Source organism: Tachypleus tridentatus, chromosome 2, assembly GCF_004210375.1.
Source record: "Tachypleus tridentatus isolate NWPU-2018 chromosome 2, ASM421037v1, whole genome shotgun sequence".
NCBI classification, from domain to species: domain Eukaryota; kingdom Metazoa; phylum Arthropoda; class Merostomata; order Xiphosura; family Limulidae; genus Tachypleus; species Tachypleus tridentatus.
Window position 1 is genome coordinate 33,494,895 of NC_134826.1, and position 27,240 is coordinate 33,522,134.

Here is a 27,240-nt window from a genome sequence, read left to right on the forward strand (position 1 = left end):
TCCAAATTACTTTGAGTACACAAATTGGCAACTCTCGGTGCAAACACAGTTCAAATGAAGTCACAGTGAAATGATGTGTATTAGAACTACATTTTTTCAAGGTTTAGCATTCAGTAGGAAGAAAGATACCACTGAAATTTAGTTATTCTTGTGAAGGATATGTGATATTCCTTTTTATTTCAAAACATTCAACACTCATGCCATAAGGATGTGTTCAAGTTAGGGATTTAAAATTTCTGAGAGAGGGATGTTTGTTGTTCTTAATGGCATTTGAGAACAAATGAATAGGGACCATCTTCTTCAACTTGGACTATTCAAAGAATGCTCAGAAAAAGCAACATCTTTTTGGTAAAAGTGTGTGGTAAAAGTAATCTGTAAACAACATAATCGAAAATGATCTTTACATAGAAAAATTACACACTTTACATGTACAAATTTGCTTCCTCAAAATATCATTTCAACTGTTGTGTATTTGATTTTCAAAGTTAAGACATTAAGTTCACAGCACAAAAAATGCCACCATAAGTACATTAATAAGAATAACACCATGACAAGCATCATTTATTCATCCACTTAAAGAAACATTTAATACATGATTGGATATACAAGGTATATTTTTCAATATTAAAATATATAATTTTTGACATTTGTCAAATTAAACTTATATTTCTTAATAATATTAATATATACTGTGTTGTTGAGCTTAGGATTCTTCTACAGTAGGTGTTTGTGACTTGGTAATGATAAATTCAGGGATACATGAACAGCATGCACTTTATTTGTTTTCAAAATAATATATATATATTTTGAAGAAGTTAAATGTTTGTACATCAAATTCTTCACACTAAAGTTATTAGAGGCATATCATAAGCACTATATACATGGTTCTCTTCTTATTGAAAGTCCACTTAGGCCTATTAAATTGCTATAGAATTTTAGTTGGTAAGCTAAACTATCTTCTCTGTTACTATTGCACAAGTATTTTGTATGTGATTCATTTACAACTGTAGCGTGAGTTATCGCAGTCATATACTATTCTTGTGGTAATTGTATGGTCTTCTTTCTTCAAAATACTCTGTTCTTTTGTCAAAGTGTGCTTAGGTTGATCCAATTACTTTAGAACCTTGTTTTGATGTAATAAATTTTTCTTGTTTCCTTTTCTACTGTTAGTCTTACATTAACATGTTAAACATTAGGTTTGTCACTTCAGCAGTTAATTTTAAACTAAACCTTTCAATGGCCATAACATTGCTCTCTTCTGTTATTGTCTGTTTGCTTATCTCACACTATTTATATTTTTGTCACTTAACTGTATGCTTGCCTTCTAGAAATCCATATTTTTAACATCAGTGTATTGCATGAAACATTCAGTAGTCTCAGTATCAATGAATTATAAACACATCTTCCAACATTTCTTTGCATTAAATCCTTATTATAACAAAACTAAATCATAAGGTATTAACTTACAAAATAAATCAGCCCAGCATGGCCAAGTGGTTAGGGTGGTCGACTCTTAATCTGAGGACCATGGGTTCAAAATCCTGTCACACCAAACATGCTTGCCCTTTCAACCGTGAGGGCATTATAATGTTATGGTCAATCCCCCAATTTTCTGGTAAAATGAATAGTCTAAGAGTTGACGATGGGTTATGATGAGTAACTGTTTTCCCTCTAGTCTCACATTGCTAAATTATGGATGACTTGCACAGATAGCCCTCATGTAGCTTTGCATAAAATAAAAGAACAACAAAAATTAATATCTAAACAAAGTCTTTTATGTCATGACAACCCTCTTCAAGATGATTTTTTTAAAAACTATATACAAAGACTGTTTATAGTTTATACACAAAGTCTGCTCTACCTTTTGCAGTGCCTTTGATAGTTTCAGTGTGGAACTTGTTATTTTGAAGCTGTAACACCCACCTCATGATCCTCACACTGTTAATCTTGTACTTTTGAATGTGTGCTAGTAGTTGATGGTCTGTCTGCTGTATGATAAACTCCTTCCTGTATAGATAGTTCTTTAACTTCAGAATGACAAATATGATAGCCAGGCATACACATTCAATCATGGAATAGTTCTCCTCACTAGTTAATGACTTGTTACTTATGTTTTACCAGAAATAATTCATCTTTATGTTCTTGTGATATTTCTGCCTCAAATCTAATGCCTGAAACATTAGCCTGAACAGTGTTTTTTTTTTCTTAAAGTTTGGCATTCTAAGAATTGGTGAGCTTCCCAACATGCTCTTTAATTTCCAGAATGCCATCTGGAGTGGTTGTTCCCACTTCCCTGTGTTTGGTAAACCTTTTTTGGTCAGGTCAGTCAGTGAAGCAGTAATTTCATCATAATTTGGGATGAATTTTCTATTGAGTCCCACTAGCCCCAGGAAGGATCTGGCTTACTGTTTGAACATCAGAACTGGTATATCTTGTATGTAGATTATCTTTCTTTTTCCAAAGCTATCTGTTGGTCTTCCACTTTACATCCAACAAACTCTCACACAGAATATTCAGTGTAGCACTTGGATGGTCTGATGGTGAGGCCTGCTACACTCACTTACTGGAAGAACTGTATAATTCTCTACAGGTGGTCTTCCCATCTTGCAGTGTACGTCAGAATGTCATCCAAGTAGTACTCAATGTTGGTGGTGTTGTGCAGTATCCTACTCATCATGCTGTTGAATGTTGGTGATGAATAGACTAACTTAATGACATCAACTTAAATGACTAATATCCATCTGGTGTCACAAATGCTGTCCTCTCTTCAGATTTCGTCTTCATCAGAATTTCTCAGTAACCTTTACTTTTCTTTGAAAAGTACCTGGCTCCATTTAGTTTTGCCATGATGGCCTTTGGGTTGTCCACAGGTTTGGAGCTGAACTTTGTATGAAGTTCGGCTTTCAGAAGTCTGTGCAGAAATGGTTTGACCCGTCCTTCTTCTTCATGATTACAACTAGTAAACTGTAGGCTGAATTTAAAGGCTGATTCCAACTTCCAACAACAACTTACTGTTTTATCAGGCCTCATTGCATGAGGCATCTGATAGGGCTTCACTTTGATTGTATTCATGATTGTGCTCTCAATCTTATATTACTCAAGATCTTTGTTTCTTGATTTATCTGTGAAGATATCTGCATACTCAAACAGTAGGTCTTGTAATGCTTTTCCTTTGCTAATGTTGACATCTTTATATGTCTCATCTCCACCAAGTAATTTTAGGTCTAGTACAGGGTTTCCCAACCTTTTGGCACTCGCGACTTGAAAATGTAATTGATGAAATAAAATTAATGTTATCCCAAGCTACTTCTAACAAGGCTTCGTGACCCCTTGGGGGGTCACTACCCACCGGTTGGGAACCCCTGGTCTAGTAGGTCCTCATTTTCTAAGACAAATTTACTGTCTTCTGGTTCATTAAATTTCCATGAAACACTGTTTGAAAGAAATAATTTAATTATAATTGTTATTGAGGCCTAACTTGTACTCAATCCAAATTTGATAATCTTTTACCAAAAATTAACCATCTTGTGCACTAACTTCTATTAATATGAAGCTAGAAATCAAATGAAACAAATCATAAGAGAAAATTGTGAAATCAGTATTGTCATCTCAGACTAAATAAATATATGCATACATACATGTTCCTGGAAATTTAACATCTGTAAAACAATTTTGATTCTAGGTTGTCTTCAAAAATTAGTTTTAATGTAACTGAGCACAAAAAGATATATAATGTTACTAGAAACAGACTTTGGTCTTATTTAATAACAAATAGGTTTTAAGTTCACAAATAAAATGGTTAATTTTGTGAAAATTTGTGTAAAATTTAATTTTTAATTCTAACTTTGTTTACAAAAAATTATTTGTACCATTTGGAAATAAACAAACTTCTGTTAGCAAGTATTGTCACAGATGTTTTTGATAATTCTTTTAATAAATGTAAACAGTCTATCATTATAAACTTAAACACATTATGACACACACACTCACACACATTTTGCAGACTCGCACCACTAGAAACTGGGTTTTGACACCCTTGGTAGGCAGAGCACAAATAGCCCATTGTGTAGCTTTGTGCATAATTCCAAACAAACAAACACTGCTCTTATTGTAACTTCCAGGTATAGAGAAATTAACATTCAAGAAAAATTAGCTAAAATACAGGAAAGTAATCTTCACATTTTTTCCCCTCTGTGTGGATTCCTGTACATGGTGAGGGGACCTCCCAGAGGAGGTAAACTGAAAGAACAGAACTGTCAAAGGGAGGAGAGGATCCTGATGGTTGAGGGGTCCAACCTTAACACACCACATTGGCCCTTGAATTCCTGTAGATGGCAGTCTTGGAGTAGTCCTCCTAGGGTCAATTGGCTGGTCCACTTAGGCTTGGGACAACCAAGTACCAATGTTGGATGCTCCTAACAGGTGTTGTGGACATTGTCTGATGTTGGTGTTTCAGTGAGTAGTGCTCATGAAAACCTGGAGTTGCTGCAGTGTTTTTGTTTGGCACTGTAGTGCTTCCCCTTGTAGAGCTTCATGGTGGGTGTGGTCAGTGTTGACTGAAATGTAGCTTTTTTATTATGGATACCCCTCTTTCTGATAAAATAAATAAAAATGAAGAAATAGAAAAAAAACAGATCATTGGAAAACAACCACGCATGGATGACCCTGTTGTACAGTCAATATTACAGGTAAATTCTGCACCTCAATTTCTGGTTATCCATTCCTTATTTGAAAAATCCTTGGGGTAGATGTCTCAATTTTTCATTCAGAAGGGATTAGAGGGACTTGCTGGATCCCCAAAGTCAGTAAAGAATATGTTCTATGGAAATATCTTGACCACAACATACCAAACTTCTCTTGAAATCAAAGGCCATTGGAGATATACTTCTTGAAAAGTTATAGTTGAGAGGGATTTAAAGAACATTCCCGAGTCAGAAATTCTCACTAGTTTCTACAGCCAAGGTGTTACTGCAGTGCTCCAAATCTTCACTCATAAAGACGGAATTATGGACCCTACCAATGTTCTGATATTAATGTTTACATCACCACGTCCTCCTGCCACAGTCAAAGCAGGTTATCTGACTGCAAGGTATGGCTTTACATTCTTAACTTTCTCAGATCTTTCCAGTGTCAGCGTTTTGGTTACTCAATAACATCATGTCATTTTTCTTTGATGTGTGCTGGTAAAGACCACAATGGTTACAAGTGCAATCTGGAAACACACTGTGTTAATTGTAGTGGCCTGCAACCCTCTCATTCTGTTTCTTGCCCTAAATGGGTTGAGAAAGAGGTGCAATACTTAAAGACCGTTAATAATATCACCTATCCAGAGGCTTGGAAATCATTGTCCCAAACTTCCTCTTGAGCACCTGCTGTTGCACTCCATTTCACTATTGCAGAGTTGTTTGCAAAACATCTTAATCTTGTGTCATCCATAATTAAAAAAGTTGATGCATCTATGTCTAATTCCATCTCTGCCTTTACCACTCTATCACCCTTTGGAAATTTTCCTTGTATGGAAATGACAGGTCATGTGATGGACTAGTGCATGGTGGGGTGGCATTACTGGTTGATCAGCATGTGCCCATCCTGTCTTTGTCACTTGATACACCCTTGGAAGTTGTAGCCATCCATGTTTCCTAGGGTCATACCATCACTATTTGTTCTCTCTACCTGACTCCTGAAGTGACCTATAGTCAGTCAGACCTTTATACCCTTATTGACCAGTTATCATCCCCCCCCCCTTTTACTATTGGGGAATTTGAATGGGCATAATCCCCTGTGGGATGGTACTACTATTAATTGGAGGGGTCATGCTATAGAGGATATGCTCTTGGAACACAACCTGTCTGTCTTCAGTACTGGTTCTTATACTTATTTTCATGCACCTAGTCTGTCTTTTACTGCTATAAATTTTTCAATGTGTTCCCCTTCACTTTTCACTTACTTTTCTTGGAGAGTCGACAGTAATCCACGGGGCAGTGGTCACTTTCCTATCATTTTGAAAGAGACTGGCCATGACCAATGCCATCCGACCCATGTGCCTCCAATGGAACTTGATCCTGCCATTGTGTGTAAGCTATTGATAGATGACTGTGTGGCAGCAGTAACTGACTGTATTGTCCAGGTAGCTGCTCCATGTATTCCTGAAACCTTGACAAATTTCCCACAGTATCCTTGTCCTGGTGGAACCCTGCCTGCCACATGACAAGAAAACCTTAAAACCCAGCTTGAGATACCTACAAATGGTATCCCACATTTCTAAACCCCATTGTATTTCAGCAGGCTCCTGCACGTGCTTGGCAGGTCAGACGTCAAAGCTGGAAGGAATCTTGGATTAAATACACCTCTAGCATTTCTTCCACTAGTTCAAAAGTGATATAGGACAAAATTCAAAAGGTTAGTGGCCAGATAACTTCTGCTCCTGTTTTGATCTTGTATACTAATGGCCAGGATGTTGTTGGTGCCTAGAGCATTGTCAATACTCTTGGCAAAAGCTGTTGTCAAACATCTAGCATTTCTGCTTCATCACTCATCTTCTTAGCCATTAAAACATGGGCAGAACAATCACCTCTTTCCTTTTGGGTTGATTGTCTCTATGACTATAATTGCCCCCTTACACTGGTGGAACTTACACTTGCTCTTCATAGGTTTGACAGTACATCAGTTGGACCTGATGATATTCATTACAAGATGTTACACCATCTCTCTCCTGCCTATTCTGCAGTTATTCTGGTTGTTTTTAAATGGATCTGGCAGGAGAATGTTTTTCCCAGTGCTTGGTGCCATGCTATTCTACTCCCTTTTCCTAAACCTTTAAAGGACCTCAAGATTCCTTTGAACTACCATACACTTGCTTTGACAAGCTTCTCTGTAAGATCTTAGAGAGGATGGTTAATGCTCGTCTTGTTTGGTTCTTCAAATCAAACAACCTCCTCTCACCCACTCAGTGTGGGTTCCAAAGACAGCGTTCCACCATGAGCCACCTGATTCGACTTGAAACATCAGTCAGAGAAGCTTTTCTCAAGTGACAGAATCTTGTTTCTGTATTTTGTGACCTTGAGAAAGCTTGTGATACAACGTGGTGGTATGGTATCTTGAGAGATTTCCACTCATATGGGTTGCAATCAATTTACTGATTTTTATTAAACAATTTTTAATGAATAGACAATTCCAGGTCCACGTGGGTTTGGCACTTTCCCACAGGGACTTAGTCTCTCAGGGCTGTGTTTTGAATGTCACACTTTTCATTATGAAAATTAATACCATCAGTGGATAACTACCCTCTATAGTTGCAAACTGTCACTTTCTCAACTACTTCCACATCTCTTGTCAGTCACCAAATATGAGGTATATTGAGCAGCAGCTACAGACTGCCCTTAATCATTTACTGAATTGGACCACAGCAAACAGTTTCAATCTTTCTCTCTCCAAAACTGTTTGCATGCACTTTTGCCATTGATCAGGTGTTCACTATAATCCTGAACTCCATATTGGTGAAGTTGTGGTCCCTGAGGCAAAGTTCTTGGGCTTATCTTTGATCATAAGCTGATCTTTATTCCAGACATCAAGCAGCTATGTGTCAACTGTAAAAGGGCACTGAACATCCTCCATGTCCTTCCTTCCACCACTTGGGGAGCAGATTGATGTTCTATGCTAAAAATCTATCATGTTCTTATTTGATCAAAACTAGACTATGGGTCTCTGGTCTATGGCTCTACCAGGACTTCAGTCTTGAAAATGTTGGACCCTGTTCACCCTCAGGGGCTTCAGCTCTGCACAGGGGCCTTCCACACTTCTCCAGTCCAAAGTTTGTACATGGAGTCCCATGAACCCTCTCTATACATTTCGTTGTTTGCAGTTGTCTTTAATGTGTGCTTCAAAACTTCGATCCTTACCACAGCATTTCACATGGAATTGTGTTTACCTTCCTCAGTGGGCCACACTTTTTCATAATAGATGGTCTGTCATTGTTCCATTTAGCCTTTGTATCCAGGTGCATTTGGATGAATTGAGTCTATCTTTGGATGACACAGCAGAATCCACAGATCAGCCCATCCCACCATGGCTAATTACTATCCCCAAATGCGATCTTTCTTTGAGTCATCTGAAGAAGGTAGATACTCCTGATTGGAAGTATTGCCTTTGCTTTCTATTTGCTGAACATCTTTTGAACCATCCTTCCATTCCCATTTATACAGATGGTTCAAAATCAGATGACTCTATGGGCTCTGCTATTGTTTGCCATGGTTTGGTTGTTGCATGCAGAATCTCGTCTAGAGTTTCTGTGTTCTCTGCCGAATTGCACTCCACATCTCTTATCCTGGATCACATAGAAGCTATGCAGTATACAAACTATACTATTTATACTGATTCACTTAGCTCTCTGTTACCCCTGGAATTGCTTCATGTCAGTTCTCACCAATATTCAAAACTGACTGGCCCATTTCTCTTTAACATCTACTTCTATCCTGTTCCTCTAGATTCCTGTCATGTTGGTATTCATGGGAAAGAGCTTGCTGACACCATAGCTAAGTCTACTCTGGCACTATCACTGCTGTGCCTATTCCCTACATAGACTATAGTCCTGTATTCAAGGCTCAGCTACGTGCTAGTTGGCAGTCGATTTGGAGTGAGCAACATGAAAACAAGCTTTTCCAAATAAAACAATTTATTGGACTATGGCTATTTTGTTTTAGTAAGGATCAGAAAGAGGAAGTTGTCCTAACTAGGCTACACATTAGTCACAGTTTTTTAACTCATTGTTTTCTTTTATTTGGGACTGATGCACTAATGTGTTATCTGTGTGACAGTTAGGTCATAATAAGCCACGTTTTACTGTCTTGCCTTCGTAATGACTCTCAATAATCACATGTTTTGTCCCAAAGTTTATCCATAACATTGGACAGTGCCATCGATAATGGTGACACCATGCACTTTACAAATGCTTTTAGTTTTTTAAAGGCCATTGACTGTTTTAACACTAAGTTTTTAATTGATAAATTAGATCTTGTTTTTTAATATGATTCCTAGTTTGATATGAAGTTAGAAAATGACGTTAATGCTGAAAAAAAACAAACTCTAAACCAAGACTGGAAAGGCCAACTTCAGGTGACTAACACTGATGTTTGAACTAACCCGTTAATCATCCTGGCGAGTTGTAATAATTAAAATTATACTACAGAAAATCTTTTAAAACTTCTATTACTTTACTTTCTGAAAATGGCTGTGACATCAAATAACTCAACCAGGATTGGAAAGGCCAACTTCAGGTGACTAACAATGTTGTTTTAACTTATCCATTAGTTATCCTGGTGAGTTATGATAGTTTAAATTATGCCTCAGAAAGTCCTTTAAAACTAGTATTACTGTAGTTTCTCTCTCACTGCTGTAAACAAGATATAAAAATTGGATTTAATGCTGTTTACGTTGTTAATTCAAAAATTAAACTTTTTGTTTTACCTTGATTCCTTTTTGTGAATTTTAATAATTTTACTTTACTTTTAACTTTTTAACAGACATTTGACACAGATAGCCCACTTGCTTTGCACAATAAAATGCCAACCAAATCAACTTTTTTTTTTTTTATGGTTCCAAGCAACTACGCTAACTGCGCATTAAAAGCTCTGGAAACTTAAGTACGTGTGTGCATATGAAAAAGATAAATCTGCTTTAGCTTTATCATGTAAATGTAACTAATTTTTAATTATTACAAACTATATTTATATATATGACTTTCACTCACCATTCATTTCTTTCTCACTTAGGTTTTTTTCTCAGGATAGTTACTTAAATGTTTAACATTTTTTTTACTCCTTAAGTCTCTATAATGAATACTTTAATTATAGTCATGTATTTACAGGAACTTTCTAATATTGGATTCCCAACTATAAAAATCAATGGATCTTCGAAGTTTGACATCATTCAGCTCGTTAATGCTACTTATGATCTCCTTCAGTTGAACAAGCAAAATATAAAACTAAGGGATGATCTGGAGTATAGGTAAGATGGGTAATTTTTTAGTTTAAACTTTTCTCTGAAAATTTTGCTTTCTTAAAGTGTCTTCATATCTTGCTCTACACCTTTATCTTTATCATCAAATTTTTATATTATGACAAGCATAAATTAATTTGTTTCTTTTAAGCCTTTTATTTTTGCCTTTCTGGAACCTTTCCTGAGGATTAAAAGTCTCAAATTCTCTACTTGATTTACTTTACTGGAAACTTCTGTCTTAAGATATGTTATTTTTAGTATTCCAAATGTTATCTGTATAGCTTATTTTCAAGAGGATTCTATTTTGTTTTTTGTGAACATTATTTTAAAGCTGAGGCTAATTTTTCTCATAAACATCCTTGCAAAGCTTAATTTTGACAAGTGGTTTCTGATAAATTGACTCCTCAGTAGACTATTTAAAACTTTTTTTTACATTAAGTTACCATTTTTGTGATTTAGTAAAATTATTTTTGATCTCAGTGTCATTTCTGCTGTTAATTTCATTGGCACATCCTTTACTTGCTACATCTAATCTAGTTTGAAACCTATTAGCAGACATTTTAAACTTATTTTTCTAGCCAGGTTTATATTTTATACTTGTAATTATTTCACTAAAGTAACAACATAAACCCACTTTTAATAAGTATGTACTCCTTTGGTGTTTAACAGTTTAGTGTTGCAAACTTAAATTACTGTCAGCATTTTTCTCAGTCTTACAGTAATACTGGAGTTGGATAATGTAATTGATATTATCAATTGCCTGTCAGCCACAATCACATTGAGTAGGAGAGTTTAAGGTAGTCTGGACCCCCCTGTTGTTTTTAGAAATTATTTTAATGTTGTCTAATCAGACATAGATGTGTGGGAGTAGCCAAATCTACTCCATCCATTTCTTGAGGATTTAATTACTATATTGTTTAACATATAAGTTGGTACAGGTGAGAGGGAGTTTGAACACTCTCCATTCTTTTCCAAAAATTATTAAAACCAAAAGTCGTTTTCTTACGCTAATATTTCATATCAGAAAAATTTTATGTCAGTGTTTTTATTTGCTTGAGTTTTTAATCACCCTTAAATCTTTTTTTTTTTTTTAAGTTTTCGGAAATCAACACATTTGGAGTCTGTAGCAGTACAGTTAAGATTTCAGTCAATAATTACTTCTAAAGTACTACAATAATAGAACATTGGTTAATCATTGCCACTTGAATTCTCATGCATTGGCTTTTTACATACTCTAACAAAATTTCTGAGTTTCAAAGATTCATACACGTGAACACTTTTCTAATCCTTGAAAAATCCAAAGGGTCAACATAAAGAATGTATTGTTTAAATATATATAAATGAATAGTGTAATTATAGTCATGCTTTGCCAGCTTCCAAAAGGCATTAACTCCCTAGCAATTGTCATTATTATAAAAAATAGTTTAAGTAATATTTCAGTCACTTCTATGTTTGTTGTATCACAGCCGGCTGAAAGAACTCTAGTTCAAGGAAAACACATCATCAACAGTGAATGTGGCAAATACAGTAGGATAGGAATACTATATTTTTAATCCTTTAAAATTTCTAAGGGAGTAGATAAAGAGTGTGATGTTTAGGAAACAAATATGTATGTATATGAAATAGGCCTAATTCTAATGTCTTATTACAAATATAATTATAATATTGGCTGAAATTTAATTGAATGGACAGCAGCTGCTTTATTGTAGAAGCACACGTATGGAGGACAACATTTTAAAAGATTTATGCCATTTGTCTTCAGGTTGGTATGTGTATGGTGTCCTCAATCTTTATAGTATTTTGGTGGATTGTGGAGAGTGTGTTATGATTACTTGGATTATCCCTGTTTCTGATTGATGGGGAGACTTACTGTAAATTCATCGAATGGTAGCCAGAGGCTACTCAGCTTTGTTCTGAAATCTCTTTTACACGAAGGTTTTATTATGTTAATGGAAAAGGATTCTTTAATTTTCTCTTGTCTTCCAAAATTTGTGTGTAGAGTAGATGATTCTAGTTTCTTCCCAGTATATATGGTGTGTTCTGCAGTGTAGGGTTTTCATGAGTCTTGTACTGTCTTTATGTTCTTGTTGTGAGTCTTCTTCCTATTTCTCCAATGTATGTTTTGTTGCAGGAACACAGAGTTTTATAAATGTGATTCTTGTGTCCTTCATTGGTTGGTTACTGTATGTTTTAATGGATTTTAATGTATTGTAGGAGTTTCAATGACAATCTGTGTTGAACTTATTGGCTTTGTGTTTGATTTTTCACTAAAACTTTCCAAATATGGGAGGTAAATGGTTGTAGTGGTGGTATTTTTCTTATTTTTCTTTCTGTTGTAGTTTTATTCAGCGAGTTTTTGATGAAGCAGGAAGTGTTACCATTTTGCTTAAAGTACTCTTTGATCTTTATTACAAATATGGTTGGTCTGTGTGATTAGCTTGGATATCTTGTTGCAAATGTTTTCTGCTCTCTTGTTTGGACATTAGATGATGCAACATTTTATTAAGATTGGATGATAAGACTGGAAGTGTCGGTATTTGTATGTGTGTGTGGGCTTTCTATATACAGTGGTAGTGATTTTTCTCTCTTGTCTGGTAAGTATGATAGTGAATGGTTTGCTGTTAATTCATTTGCAAATACCACTAATCACCCAGTTCTAGATGTTATATTAGTTAAGTATCTCTGTTATAGATTAAGTTGTTGAATGTTGTTTGATAAATTGTTTTTGCTCTTTGTTATACATTTATGGTAAATTTGTTTAGACATTGGTAGTTATTTGGATGTTATGAATTTTTTATGTATACGTAAGGCTACATTTAAATCTTCTACTATAAACATAGAAAAGGTTTACTTTGAAACTTTTAACAAGTAAATATTTAATATACACAATAGTTTTCCAGTAGCACTAATTGCTGTTGTAAACATATTTCTCATACAGGTATATACAAATTCAAATTTGTTTTTAAAACTAGTTCTGATTTTCCAAATGTCATATAATGTATTCATGAATGGAAGCTCCACTTAATATTGCTATGCATAAATATAGTTCTTTGTTTGAAAATTATAATATGAATAAAATTGTGCATAACGTTTTATCTAAAAGTTTTTTCAAGAATGTTTTTTTTTGTTTTGTGGGATAAAATATACATACTGAATGGAGATTTCATGATATTACTATACATAAAATAGGCTGAACTGGCAATTATTACATCTGTATATGCATGCTGAAAGGAGTCTTTATGGATAAGTGTGGCTTGAATATGTAAAGAATCATTTGTAGATCTCTATACTATAGTTCACATTCACTTGTATTGAATTTTTGTTTACAAAACATATTTGTCCATTCACACTACAGTTATTACATGACTGTTAAAGTTTCTTCACCTTTGCCCCCTCTAAGTATTTGTCTGATTTTTTCTTACATGCTCCAGTCTTTTGTTCCCTACTTTAATTGTCTTTAGCAATATCTGTCTCAAAACATTCTCCACCTACATCAGTGTGCCTTTCTATCCTGGTACTGTATACAAGTCACTTTTTTTTGACAAAGCATTCTGTAAATAGTTTCTCTGTAGTACATCCATTGGACATACTTTAAATGTTCTTCATAAAACCTACTTTATTTTGGTACATAAAAAAAAAAAAAAAAAAAATTGTTTGCAAGCTGGTATTCAGCAAGAATTCCCAAATTGATGCATCAGGTATGGAAGCAAATCAAGTCTTTCCTGTTTTACCTCTGACATCTAGCATTACTCCAGAATTGCAGAGGGGGTTGAGACTGTCTTTGAGCAGCTATGTCCTTAATGAGATGAGATATACATTTGGTCTGGTGGTGTTTCTTTGAGAGGCTCTGAGTGAACTGCACTTGTGGTGATCCTGGATGCTGTGGAGAGAATTTATATTTGCTTTTACAGCACCTTCTTTTATTATGTTGGCTTCTTATGAGGCCAGTTTGGATCAGCTGTGTGCAAGTCCTTTTCTTCAGTTGGTAAATCAGTTGTGTGATTTTTTTTTAGATCTTTCCACTGTTCTTCTGCCTTCCTAGATAGCAGAATGGTCTCAGGGTTAGTACTTAGTTCTCTCTCCATCCCTTGATATTATGGTTCTTGAACAGAATCTGTAGTCAATTTGAATAAATCACAATTTTCTAGGATTTGTCTCATCTTAACTACAGTGCTGAGGTATTTATTATCTTTATACCTCTCTTTTCTAAGCCTCTCAGTGCTCACCACTTCAATTTGATTATGAATTGGGACTGTTTTATCATTCATCTTGGTTTGATTGATAACTTCTGCACTTTCCCTAGTCTGTTAGTTGGTATGTTGTGGGCAGTTCTTGGATAGAAATGCATATTGGAGGGCATTCATCTACCTGTTGCCACACTCTCTAAGTTACATTAGGTCACCCTTCTCTGAATATTGATTTTGTGGACATTCTAGAGACTTTGGAGCCAAGGGTACATGTTGCTAATCTGCATTCATTTCTTTCATCATTGACTTCTTGATTTTCCTTAGCTTCTACAGAGGGTCATAGTTCTGCCTCTATTCAAGTACATTCTGTTGGTAGCACTGGATTGGCTGGCTCAATCCTGGTTTCCACTTTAATGGTACCTTCAGGAGTACCCACCTCTTCTACTTTCTTTTTGATTCTCTCTTCTAAGGCAGTCATAATTCAACATCTTGATGCTCAAGCTTTATACATGGAGACGTAGTCCTTTACATGATATTGGGGTTTAATTTCTAAGAGTGCCATGTTCCTTTCTCAGTCACTGCATTGTCCTACAATGGTCTTCATCAACAGAAATGGCACACATATTGACACTGATGTATTGTGAGGAGGTTGAATCCACTTTGTCCAGACATGCTGACTATAGTTCATTTTTTGGTCTGGCTCTTTGAGAGGGGTTTCATATCTTCTGCAATCACTCTATTTAAAACAGCATTATTGGCTACCTCCAAGTATTAAAAGAAATGCAACTTTGAATTCCTGGTACTCTGGTCTCTTCAAGTTATTTTGGGTTCTTCTTCCAAAATGACCATTTCAATTACCTGAATGGTATGTAAAAGAGATATTACATGCTCTTTCTCAACATCTCTTTGAGCCCTTAGCTTCATGTACCATATGTCACCTTATCCTTAAAATTTATTTTGTTGTTGTTTCTGGCCTCTAAATGTTGCTGGTCAGAGTTGTTTGCACTGCACATGCACAAGATGCTTTACCATACTACCTATGTCCTTCTATATCAAGACAGGTTCTTATCCAATACACTAGCAGCTAGAGGAGATAATAAATTATTTTCACTAATTGATCTGACTGCTATTTCTCACCTCTATAACCAATCAGATCCTGATTATTTGTTATGCCCATTAAGGGCCTTAGTGTTGCTGCCTACATGAAAGCTTTATGAGGTGCTAGACAAGGGCTTTTTAGTCATTGTGATCCTTCAGTTTCCCAGAATGAAGTGAGTATTAAAATTGATCCATATTGCTTATTCTGGGCTTGTGAAGAGGCTTCTGCAAGTCACATCTCATCAGATTCATCACATTGTTATCTCCTTAGTGGTCCAATTGAATTGCCTGTCAGAGGACATTGTGTGGACAGGTATGCAGACCTCCTTCAATACTTTAGTCTCACTTTATTTGCATGATCTGTTAGCATTTTACTCTGAGAGGTATTAGCTACCCCCTATGGCTATATTAATCACATCTACTGGATTATAAAGAGGAGTGAGTACTTTCATTTCTAATCTTGTCCCTTTTTTCTTTTTCAGGGTCCCTTACCTCTTTGTCACAGGATCTTACTCTGTGGTAAATGTCACAATCAAGTGTGCTTTTATCAAATCAAATCCACACTAGTAACCACAAACACAATATACCTTATCTAGGTTGTAACAGGCTCTGTAGAAATAAAATGTTCCATAACATCATCTCGAGGCAGACCAGGTGATATTACTGGACCACCAATCATGGATTATTGTGAGTAAAGCATAAGGGAACCCTACCCATCCCTGCTGATTGCTACATTTAATAAAAATCAGTTTCCTTTTAAAGATTTATGGAGCAATGTTCACCTATTCCACTGTTTCCAGAGCGTTATTATTCAGAACTCCTTATTGTTCATATTCCCCCTCCCCTGGTATTCTACTAGTGGACCACTAAGGAGTCCTTATCATTCCTGGTTTCCAGTCACTGGGGCAATAGAAGAGGTTATTTCTTTAAAATGTTCCAGTAACTTTTCTCCATTTTGGGGGAAGAGGCCAAAGTTGGGAACCTTTCTACCCATGACCCTGGATGCTTTTTCCCTAGAAGTTGCAACAGCCTACACAGGAGCCTACTTGTAATACTAGATCAGATTTGATGCTCATCTGTCTGGTTAAATTAAACATGGTATTTCATTTGTTATCAGTATTGGTTCAGTACATTGTTCATGGAAGAAGGTTTATAATCTCCTCATAATTGTGAATGAGTAGTCCCATCCTGAATTCTTGGTTGGGCACAGTTTAATTCCTGTCCTCCACATAATTCTGGGAGGCAAGTGAAATTTACCTTGTCCACATGGTTAAAGAGTGAGGATAAGTGTTCATAATAACAGACTGGTTGAATTCTGCTTCTTCAGGTTAAGTACAGCATACAGAATCCCATCATGTCAAGTTTAGTGTTTGCCTTTTGGGTTTCTTCAGGTTGAGGAGAGGCTTTGCCCACTTTGGTGTTATTTACCTTCTCATTGTAATTCAGGTGGATTGAATTGCATCACTTTATATAAATATATATATATTGCAGTTCGAATATGCTTGCCACCATTGTGGGATTTAAGGGCCAGGCTGGTATTATTCCAACCCTGAGCAATGAGACCTTGGCCACAAGGTTGAGGCCTGCCCAGTGGTGATGGATCACGTCAAATTCCACCCTCAGTGCACGATTTAAGCTCTGAGTTAGGATCATAACTTTTCTGGTTGTAGTGAAATTCTCCCTAATCCTCTTTCTTTTGGTATGCCCATGATCTATGTGAGAGGAAGTAAGTATGTTTTGTAAGTTAACATTTTATTAAATCAAAAATATATTTCTAATAATACTTACCTCCACTAACACTATCCTGTCTTTCTTCCTCATTAATAGTTAGTGTTAAAGATTGAGAATTTGATCAATCTCAGAAAAGTGATAATATTATCTGAAGGAAGTGCTTATATACAGTACAAGGATACGCTCTGCACTGATGTAGGTGTAGAGTGTTACAAGACAGATTTTGCCAAGAGCAGGTAAGTGGGAGGAATAAAGTGTGAAAAAATCAGACCAGTTCTTATATGGGTAAGTGAAACCCTAACAGTTGAGTAATAACTGTTGTATGAGAGAAGGTAAATAATTATTGGAAACACATTTTCAATTTAAAAAATGCCTTGTGATGCACTCATTTGATTGCCTGTTAAGGTTATATTGCCATCTCATAGTTAACCATTAAAGTATGTGGAATGTACAATGTGAAGTATTGTTCAGTATTCATAAACAGTTTGGTTCATTGCAATTATTTGAGAAATGTTAAATATTTCTTTTGAATTACATTAGTATTTGAAAAAAAATCTAGAAGACTGCTTCTTGTGAATTGGAAATTGAGTTTTGGCAACTAGGCATGACTGGTGTATGTTTGTTTATGATACTAAGAAACAGATTGATACATTGTAATATAATTGTTATTATATTACAATGTATTATTCATATAATAGTAACAGTGTCATATACTTAGTATCTCCCATTTCTCAAAGCCCGTTCCCTTGGATGTGGTTTCGCTAGAAAGTAGATAGGGACAGTGGGAATCTCGTTAATCCATTCATGCCAAGGTTGGCATTTGAAATTGAGTTTGTGGCAACTAGGCATGACTGGTGTATGTTTGTTTATGATACTAAGAAACAAATTGAAATATCACTTTTAAAGATGCACAAGATTAAAAGTGTTTTGCACAAAAATCAATAGTGCAAAATAAATAGGAATGGAGCTTGGAATGTGTTATGAGCCAATGTATTTGTCATTGCTCCAACAGAAAGTAATTGGATTATTATAAAGGATAAGAGCCATTAGATAGATTATGTTAATTGCATCTTAGTAAATGTTAGATGTGTACAGCTATAAAGGAATTCTTAGAGCTTACAATATTCTTTGAAAGTTTCATGCAAATTTGGATTTCTCAAAGAATTAGTTAAGTAAGTAACTAAGTTGTTTAGTAATGTGTAATTCCATTTTCCAATACCAGACATTTGAGAACATCAAGTGACCTAGATCAAGTTCATAAGTCCCATAACTGCCTCAAAGAAGAGTTGGAGCAGAATAAAAGAACTGTTTCTTTTTACCAGGAAAAAGAGAGGCAGTTATTAATGAAGAATAAAGATTTGCAGATCAAACTGAAGGCTGAAAGAGATGAAGTAAGGTTCTTTTTTTTATTAGACATGTTTGTTTTATTTTATGTATTACATGTCTTGAAACTGGTATTTGGAAAACTAAAAATATGCTTTGACACCCCTTTGTCTTACAGTATAGTTCATTTTAATATACATGTGAATTATAAGGGAGATTCTGAACACCAGAAGTGTTTGTATATAATATACAATTATCTACATGCAGTGTGGACATTAAAATAATTTGTCATCTTATGACTAGTATTTTGTCAACTCTTATACGTGAGAATCTAACTTTGAGAGTCAACAATTATTTATCATTAAAAAATACACTATTTCAAAAAATGTGTATATGTATATATAAACCATAGGGGTGTTGAATGAATTGATAATTCCAAGCAACATTGTATCTTAAATCAATTATATTGGTCATAAAAGAGTAATATTAAACTAACTGCATTTTCAGACAATATTACATATCTAATCCCTTTGGGTTTCCTGAAAAGAATAATGTACAATTTCTCAGGACAGCTGGTTGGGGTATTAACACTTTTGCTAATAAAGCAGAGAACAACGTTTTCACCTTCTTGGGTGATCTTCAAGTTAACATGTGCAGGGTAACAGTCAGTTGCAAACTCTCTTTGCTAACCTGAAGATGACCTAAGAATGTTGAAACATTGTTCTCTGCTTTATTAATTAAAGTGTTAATACCCATACCTGCCATCCTGAGATATATTTTTACTTCAGTTGAGTTTCTTGTCACCACGAATGTACAATTTCAGTCACAGTGTATCTTGCTCAGTACCAAAACTTCTCAGGCTTGGTGAGATACAAGATAGTAGTGGTTGGAATGTTATCTTTAAAATAACAGTTGATATGGTATGAATGTCTTATACTTATTGTATTTTTAAACTTTCTTTCTTTAACCAAATCCTCAGGATAGATGTAGTGGGTTGGTTCAAGTTGAAGAAAAGTAAAGTGGTGTAAAGTTGAACTGAAATAAGCACTTTGTTTTTTGGAAACAGGAAATATAAAGGTGACTTCATTAAATGGAAAACTATTGAATTGTAGCATGGATTGAATTAAAATAAATTGTAATTGATTAAAAAATAAAGGAAACTGTATTCAAATAAATAAAATAGAAAATAAAAAAAGACTTTATAACAAAGACTTTTGCTTTTCTGAAACAGAAAACAACTTGTGCACAAGACTTAATTATGAAAAATGTTCACACTGTCACAAAGGTTTTAGCTAAACATCTAAAATTTAAAAATAAAAACAAATTGCAAAATAATTCCCATTTAATATATTAGTATCTCAAAATATTAAATATTTACCTTTACACAAAAGGTAAATCCTCTAAAAGTCTAGAATTTAAACTTAATGTGCATGCAGCCATAGCTGCAAATCAAAACCTTTCACTGTACATACAGCAACTACTATAATGTACATTAAGAAACTCTTGACTAAATGCTTTCACATATATATAAAAAAATTATAATGGTAGTGAAATATGAAAAGGAGGAAAACATATTAAAAAGGGTAAGACACCTCTGATTGTGTCAGTTATTTAACAGAAATAAGTCAAGCATAACACTGACAAAAAATAACACATTTACTCAAAAGCTATGTTTAGAAAAAGAATAAAATTGCAAGTTTAAAAAAATCTATCATATCAAATGTGCTTATACAAATAAAAGTTTAAAATACTGCATTAATTGAAGTATCCATTTTAAAGCTGGCAGATATGTATGTGTATGTGTCAGGCCTTGACAAATCCTGAAATCCAGGTTACCTTGGTGATCAGAAATTTCCCTGTGGAGAGGCTAGTCTTTTTCTCTCATGTTATTCATGTGTAGGGATGTACTAAGTAGAACTCAAATCTAGAACAGTTCTGGACTCTTGGAAGTTCAGAATGAAAGTTATTTTTTCCTTACCTTCCTTGTCATTTCAATCTCCTTTGTTGATGAGGATGTTTCCATGTGACTTTTGAGGGGCTCTGTGATTTTTTTTCAATTTCATCAGCTCAATAAGTTGTTGATTTGGTTTCTTCAAGCTGAGACAATCCCTCACTACTTTGGTTGTTTTATCCCTGTCTACTCTAACAGACATGAAAATATATTTTTTAGATTGTGACCTCTTCCTGCTGCTACAAAGGTCAGGATATTACATTTGATTTGAAATATGAATTACTTGAGGCTTGTGAACCCCTAGTGCAACTCCACTATCCTTTATCCTTGTCTCCAGAAAATGGAAATACCATTAGCAAGAAAGTTAATGGCACATCCATATCAACAAATTTAATGATAAGCTATCTCTTACCAGCAAGAAAGTCCTTCAGCATTTCCATGTTTGTGTTGTACAGTGAAATTATACTCCGACAATGTTGTGATCCATGTAGTCATACTTTCCAATTATTTAAAGCTCACCAGCGAGTTCAATGATACTTAGTCTACTCTAGAAGTAAACTATTTACCATTCAAATAGTGTTTAAAGTGCTTGATGAATACTTTGATGGCAAGCATTTATTTTCAAGTAACAATATTTGGCTGATGTGTTCAGTTCATGTCCACTGTAATATGTTCCACAACTTCATGTACCTATGATAGCTTTGTTATGCTCTTACTTTTAAAGGCATTTTATCCAGGATAAAGGGAACATTTGTTCTTGGATAAGCTAACACTAATATATACCACCCAAGTCATATTTAAGAGACTGAATGACCTCTGATGATCATCAGTATGTACAAAATGAGATTTTGTCTCAGCACTAAAAGTGGTGCTACTATAGTACAAAAGTAGGCTATGAGGTACTTATAAAATGGCTCAAGACTTTGAAAGATTTGAATTCCATCATAAATTTCAGTCAGTCTACTCTTGCTTCTGTGTTAGTAATATGTAGAGTCTGTACTTATTCACTGTATAGTTTAGAAACTTTGCCTGCTTTAGATGAGAAAAGTAAACCACTTTCATTTGTAGACTTCAAAAATTGATAACTGCTCAAAAGCAACTGGCATTTTGCAGAAGCTGAATTTTGTTATATAACACTTATTTATATAAATCTTGCCGATGCTTAAAGCAATCTTGATTCTGCTTTTGGTATCTAACATGGTCTGTGAGAAGCAAAATTTATTGAACTTAAGTAGCAGAATCTGTCCATTATTGAGAGTTTCCTCCATACAAAGCAACTGAAACACATCTGTGCACATTACCACACTGATACATCTGAAGTGCATAAAACTTCAATGTGCCTCCATTCTTTCTAATAGTTACTATTTGTAATGATCATAACCTCAGAAGGTTTAATGATTTCATGTTTCATCATCTACTCTTTTTCAACAGTGACTGTATCCATTGTGCTTCAACTAAATCTGTGTAGCGTTGCTTTGCAGAAAATGTATCTACATGGTGCTGTGTGAAATTATTTTTTTTGCTGACATTTGTTTTATCAAACAGTACTAGAAATAATTATATAAATGGTGAAGGAAATACTATGACAATAAAACCCCTTCACTATATGAAGATGAACTGCACCAGAATGCAGTCACAATTTGATAAGTGTACATTGTGAATGATGGACATCTAATCATTTGGAAAGTGCCATATCAGTATGAAACCTATACAAATTCAGGCAGTAATTCTACACCCAGTAATAATAATGTGTTGTAGTTATGATTCCCAGGGCTTAAATAGCATATAAGAAGTATGTAGAAAACAAAGTTTTTGTTTCTGGTCAGGGATGCCCAGTATGAAAAATTGCAGCAAGACTGAAAATGATACATGAATCTGGTACTGTTAATAACAAAAGTGGTCAAGTTACAAAACTGAAACTCTCTGGAAGATGTGTTTTTCTGTGAAACAAGTAACAGGCAGATACAAGCTGCTACACAAGTCCATCAAGAATAGCTGATAATGTTGTCATTCTTAATCATATTTACTGAGTTTGAAGAGAATGGTAGAAAGTCACAAGAATGGAGTAAGCTGTAATGAGTGTATGGTCAATCTGTGGGTTTATTTAAGGAATTTTACTTTACACTTGTTGCAAAGCAGTTTATTTGGATTTTGGGCCATACTGTCATGAACATACAAGCCCACCAATGTGAGGAGTTTCACATGCTCAAAGAACTTGCTCAGAAACAACTAATTACAACTTGAATAACTTGTTTATTTATACGCTGTTGAACAATTTACTTAGAAACCCTCAAGGTTATTTTGAGATAACACTACTTCTGAGTTATTGATTTCTTCATGTCGAAAGTCTAGATGTTTGTTAATATGTTCTTTTATTATATTTAGTAACATAGAGAATTCTCCCAGTAACATAGTGGTATGTCTGCAGACTTACAATGCTAGAAACTAGGTTTCAATACCAATAGTGAGCAGGGCACAGAAAGCCCATTGTGTAGTTTTATGCTTCAACCAGTAACAGAGAGAAAACATTAGTTAAGCTATTGATTAGGGTAACATGAGAAATTCATTTGATCATAATCTGTATAACTGCATTAACAATTCTAAGATACCCTTTAGTAGTTCCACTGTAAACACCATTAAATCCACTACTACTTTAGTATAGAAACATGGATTCATATTCACAATTTTTAGTGCTTTTCCTATTGGTCAAGAATTTTAGATCTCTATCCAAAAGTTCTTTTAACTAGTGGGATCTTCCAGCAACAAGTGAACTATTCCATCACTGTTACCAAAATGCACTCTTATCGGTCTTTACAGAACTTATTTATCTCTTATCTAGTATTTGGCAAAATCATCCAAGACAATTAACTTATGGCATATAGCAATAAACTGTATAATACTGGACTTTTCACCCACCTCTCATCATTGCCTTTTCATTACTGCTTTTCTTTTACATTGGCTCATTTCATCATGTATTTTATATAACTGTTGAAGTTTTTTCAACTTCCCACATCTATGAGCTGTGAATTCTTGCCCTTTGGTTCATAAATGGAATTTTGTTATGGGTCTCAAGACAGCATCTTCTCTAGCTAGTATTGTGATTCATGCTTTTTTTTTTATATAACATTTTGTATTTGCTATACATTATAGAATAAAAATGTGCTTTTTTTAAATTTGAAAACCTTTACATGTTTAATATAATTAGTATTTGTTTTACATAAATACCTCAAAGCAACTGCAGTTATGCTAAAATCATTTAGAGCAGTATGTGAAGCAAAAGTTATAGGTCAGCATTTCACGTTCATGAAATTTCAGCTTGAACAGATCCCTTAGAAGTGGCTAAAAATTAGTTGCTTTGGCTACAGTGTTCATCAGTCTGAACCTATTCCAATGACTAATGGTAAGTTAGCAATGCATCCAGGGCATGATATACTGTGATTGTGGTTAGTTATCTTAGTAAACCTCCTCATAAAGGTATATCATAAAGAACATGGGGTTTGAATGGCCTCAGACAGTGATGCTGATCTGTGTTGATGAGCTGTACAAATAAGCATAAACATTTGATATTTATCAGAAAATTCAAATTTTTGCTACTAAAGAGGAGTTTATGCTTATGTTTTATTTATTAGTACAGATAGGCATAAGTAATAGAAGATTGGCCAAGCTGTAATCAGCAGGAAGTAAAAGAATATTGCATTTTGTTATTGGTTTAATTAAAAAAGGATAAATTATATAATTTTATAAATAATAAAATTTATAATTATTTAATTTTATAAATGTAAAGAAAAACAAATTTACATTAAGAGAAATAAAAGTATGAATGAAAATAAACCAAGAATTGTTTCTATGACTAAATGATTAAAAGAATAATACACACAATCAACAGGTCATAATTGATGCAGGAACTGAAGACAAAACTTCATAAACAAGCTAGAAATAAATGTGTTTGAAAACAATAAAAGTTGATTTGGAACTCAAATTTTGAGTTATTTCTGTGAAAAACTTTCATTAGCATCTATATAAATATAATTGTACCATTTGTTGTATATTCATAGAACTACTTTGCAGGGTTTGGATGGATATCCACCAAAACTGGTGTAGAGGTTCATTAGGTCCATGCAGGAAAACATACAAAGTTTCAGTTTTGTGTTTTTTTATTTTATGTGTTTTATGGAAATTTTTATATCTTTTACCACTGCTTTGCCCTTCATACATGGATATTCTCCAAATTTGATATGTATGTGTATTGAGTGCATGGGAAGATAAAAATATTTAGGTTTGTGTTTTCCAATTTTTATGGGCATTTTTGCATTTTTCTACAACTGTATGTAAGAAACATGACTTTCCATTTCCTGAGATAGCTTTACATTAATCTTGAATTTACATTACTTCTGTCCAGGAGATGAGTACTCCAGTTAGTTCTTAAATACGTAATCCTTTTTTATGCATAAGTATAAAAAAGATAAGGTTTAATAGAATAGTGTGTACATGTTTCTTCATGGTATTTTCATTCTGATTGTAGGTGAAAAGATTAACATCTATAATTCAACAAAAACATGCCCAGTACCATCATGATCTCCGGAAGAAAGAAAGAGAAATTAATCAGTTAAAGGAACGACTTCACCAGTCTTTTAATGATAAAGGTTTGGAAAAAAGACTAGGTGAGTTTTTTGGGGTCTTTTCAGAGATATTTTTAAAGATAACATTTAACAGACAATTAGCTAAAGACTATGATTTTAAGCATTTGGAACTTTGTTTAAAAATCTTTTTTTTTAAATCTAAGAAGTTAGATCACTTTTTAATTTATGTTTTAAATTTATTATAAAAGCTATAATCTATCAAAGTTCCTTCAGCAACCATTGTAAAATCTGAAACATTGTCAATTGCTATAAATAGTAATAATTAAATTATCAATTCATTTAAGTAGCAAATTTAAAAAACAGTTGTATGTAAAATGTATCATACTTGTTTTATAGCTACATGAAAGTAAAACATAAATGTTTTGAAAATTGACAATGTATCTTGATCAGAAATAGTTTAGTTGATATATTGTCATTAATTGTTAACATGAAACAACTGCTGCTATTCTATAGCAATTTAACTAGGGAGATTTTTTTTTATATATATACTTCAGTACTTACAGTTCCCTCTTCCTTCACTAATCTTACTTAAAAAGAAGAAACACAGTTAAGGTATTGATATGGCTTCACAGTCAACCTTTGTCACAGATTCTGTTGGTTTGCTACCAGATGTTGTTTGACAAACTTTAAGGATACAAGTTGCTGCTGTTTCTCAGGACTGATAATGAAGATGAGAAGGCAGTAAGAGTGTATCTCAGTAAAGAAAGTTACTAGAAAGCATAAAAAAATTTTTTTAACATGTATCAAGGGAATAGATAAAGGAACACTAGTCTAGTGATGATGAACAAGCTTTGTAGTATGTGGCAATATTAAGGTCATTGGTTGCCTACCAAAAATGAATTCAAAAAGCATTGCTTTCTTTATTCAAAATGCCCATGGGAAGAAGTATGTATACTGCTATTTTTACTTGTGTATTACCACCTGTAAGAGACTGCAAGTTATACCATATTTCATAAACACATACATGTGCTTAGCATTATTAGGAATTACATTGTTTAGTTAACATAATTTTTATAGAATTTCCTGTATTAGCTTTCTGGATAAAAAAGTTGTGATTATTTCTAATATCAAGTATATTGAATAAAGATCTAAATTGATCTAATCATATTACCTTTTAAAGAAAAAATAAAGAACCTGACGATGACCGGAGAAGGTCGAAACGTTGTTCACTCCTTTACGTAAAAAAAACAAAAATCTTATAAGTTTCAGTCATTTTCTTCCAATACAAAGAGTAATACTTTATTTAGCTACATGTATCAGAAACCATAGCCTCACTTTTTCCACATCACATTGAGCAACGTATGTTACACATCTTTACAAAAGCTTTTGTTTTTATTTTGGTATACGTAAACAATGCTATGTTGGCTCACAAATAACTAACACTGTTCTTGCAATACATGAAAACAAGATCATTAAGATGTGATATTCTCTGCTGCAAATGAAAATAGCTTCACAATAACATTCCTAAATGGAAACATGATATAAACTTTCCAAGCTTTCAACAGAAAAATCCCCATGAAAAGTATATGTAAGGGAAACTATATAAACTGATTTTATAACCGTGTTAATGTAGTACACTGTGAGGCTTTCTAAGTTTAGTATGTTTGTTATGCATTTACATCTACGTTGATAAAGAAATCATAGACTTAATCCATTGTTTCTTTCCCTAATCCCATCTAAAATATTTATATAAACAATAATTGGAACACTGTAGACACAACAATATTAACAGACAGGAAAACCCTAAAAAACATGTGGTCAAACTGACTAAACTTAATTATAAGCATTCTTTCTTTTGTAGAAAATGTTAGCATACTCTTTAACTCTCTCTCACTTTTGGCTCAGTCCAAGAGACTAACTTCATGACTATTTTCTGCTTCTTTTAGTTTTCATCCTGTACCTTTTAATACAGTAAGTGTAAGTGTATCTTCATGAAATTGTGCAGATTATTAGTAAGCATTACAAGGCTTTTGTGTGTAAAATATAAGATTTTATAGTAAGTTGTTTTTTTTATACAATGTTTTTCCCATGCATTTTTTCTTCTCAAATGTTAACTATCCAACATGCAAAGTAGTTTTGACTTTAAGATTAAAAATATTTATAGAGATCAGAAAGTTTTCACATTTCAAGTACAAAATCTCCATAACCTCTAGATAATTATCTAACCTATTTTTAGAAAAAAAACTTTGTGTTAATTTTCATTATTGTATCTCTGCATGGGTTTGGTTAATTTTATCAACTGTGTTTGCATTTACATCTATGTTGATAAAGAAATCATAGACTTAGTCCATTGTTTCTTTCCCTAATCCCATCTAAA

The 27,240-nt window shown here is 33.9% G+C and overlaps 1 protein-coding gene across 3 annotated transcripts in view; it reads left to right on the top strand.

The window, feature by feature from the left end:
• Positions 1–27,240, top strand: part of LOC143240572 (afadin- and alpha-actinin-binding protein-like) — an 86,258-nt gene that overhangs the window by 7,000 nt on the left and 52,018 nt on the right. For all 3 annotated transcript variants that reach the window (XM_076483243.1, XM_076483234.1, XM_076483249.1), the window contains exons 3-5: positions 9,863–10,002; positions 18,232–18,400; positions 24,806–24,944. In XM_076483243.1, coding sequence (XP_076339358.1) covers positions 9,863–10,002; positions 18,232–18,400; positions 24,806–24,944 — 448 coding nt within the window. The remainder of the gene's footprint in view (positions 1–9,862; positions 10,003–18,231; positions 18,401–24,805; positions 24,945–27,240) is intronic.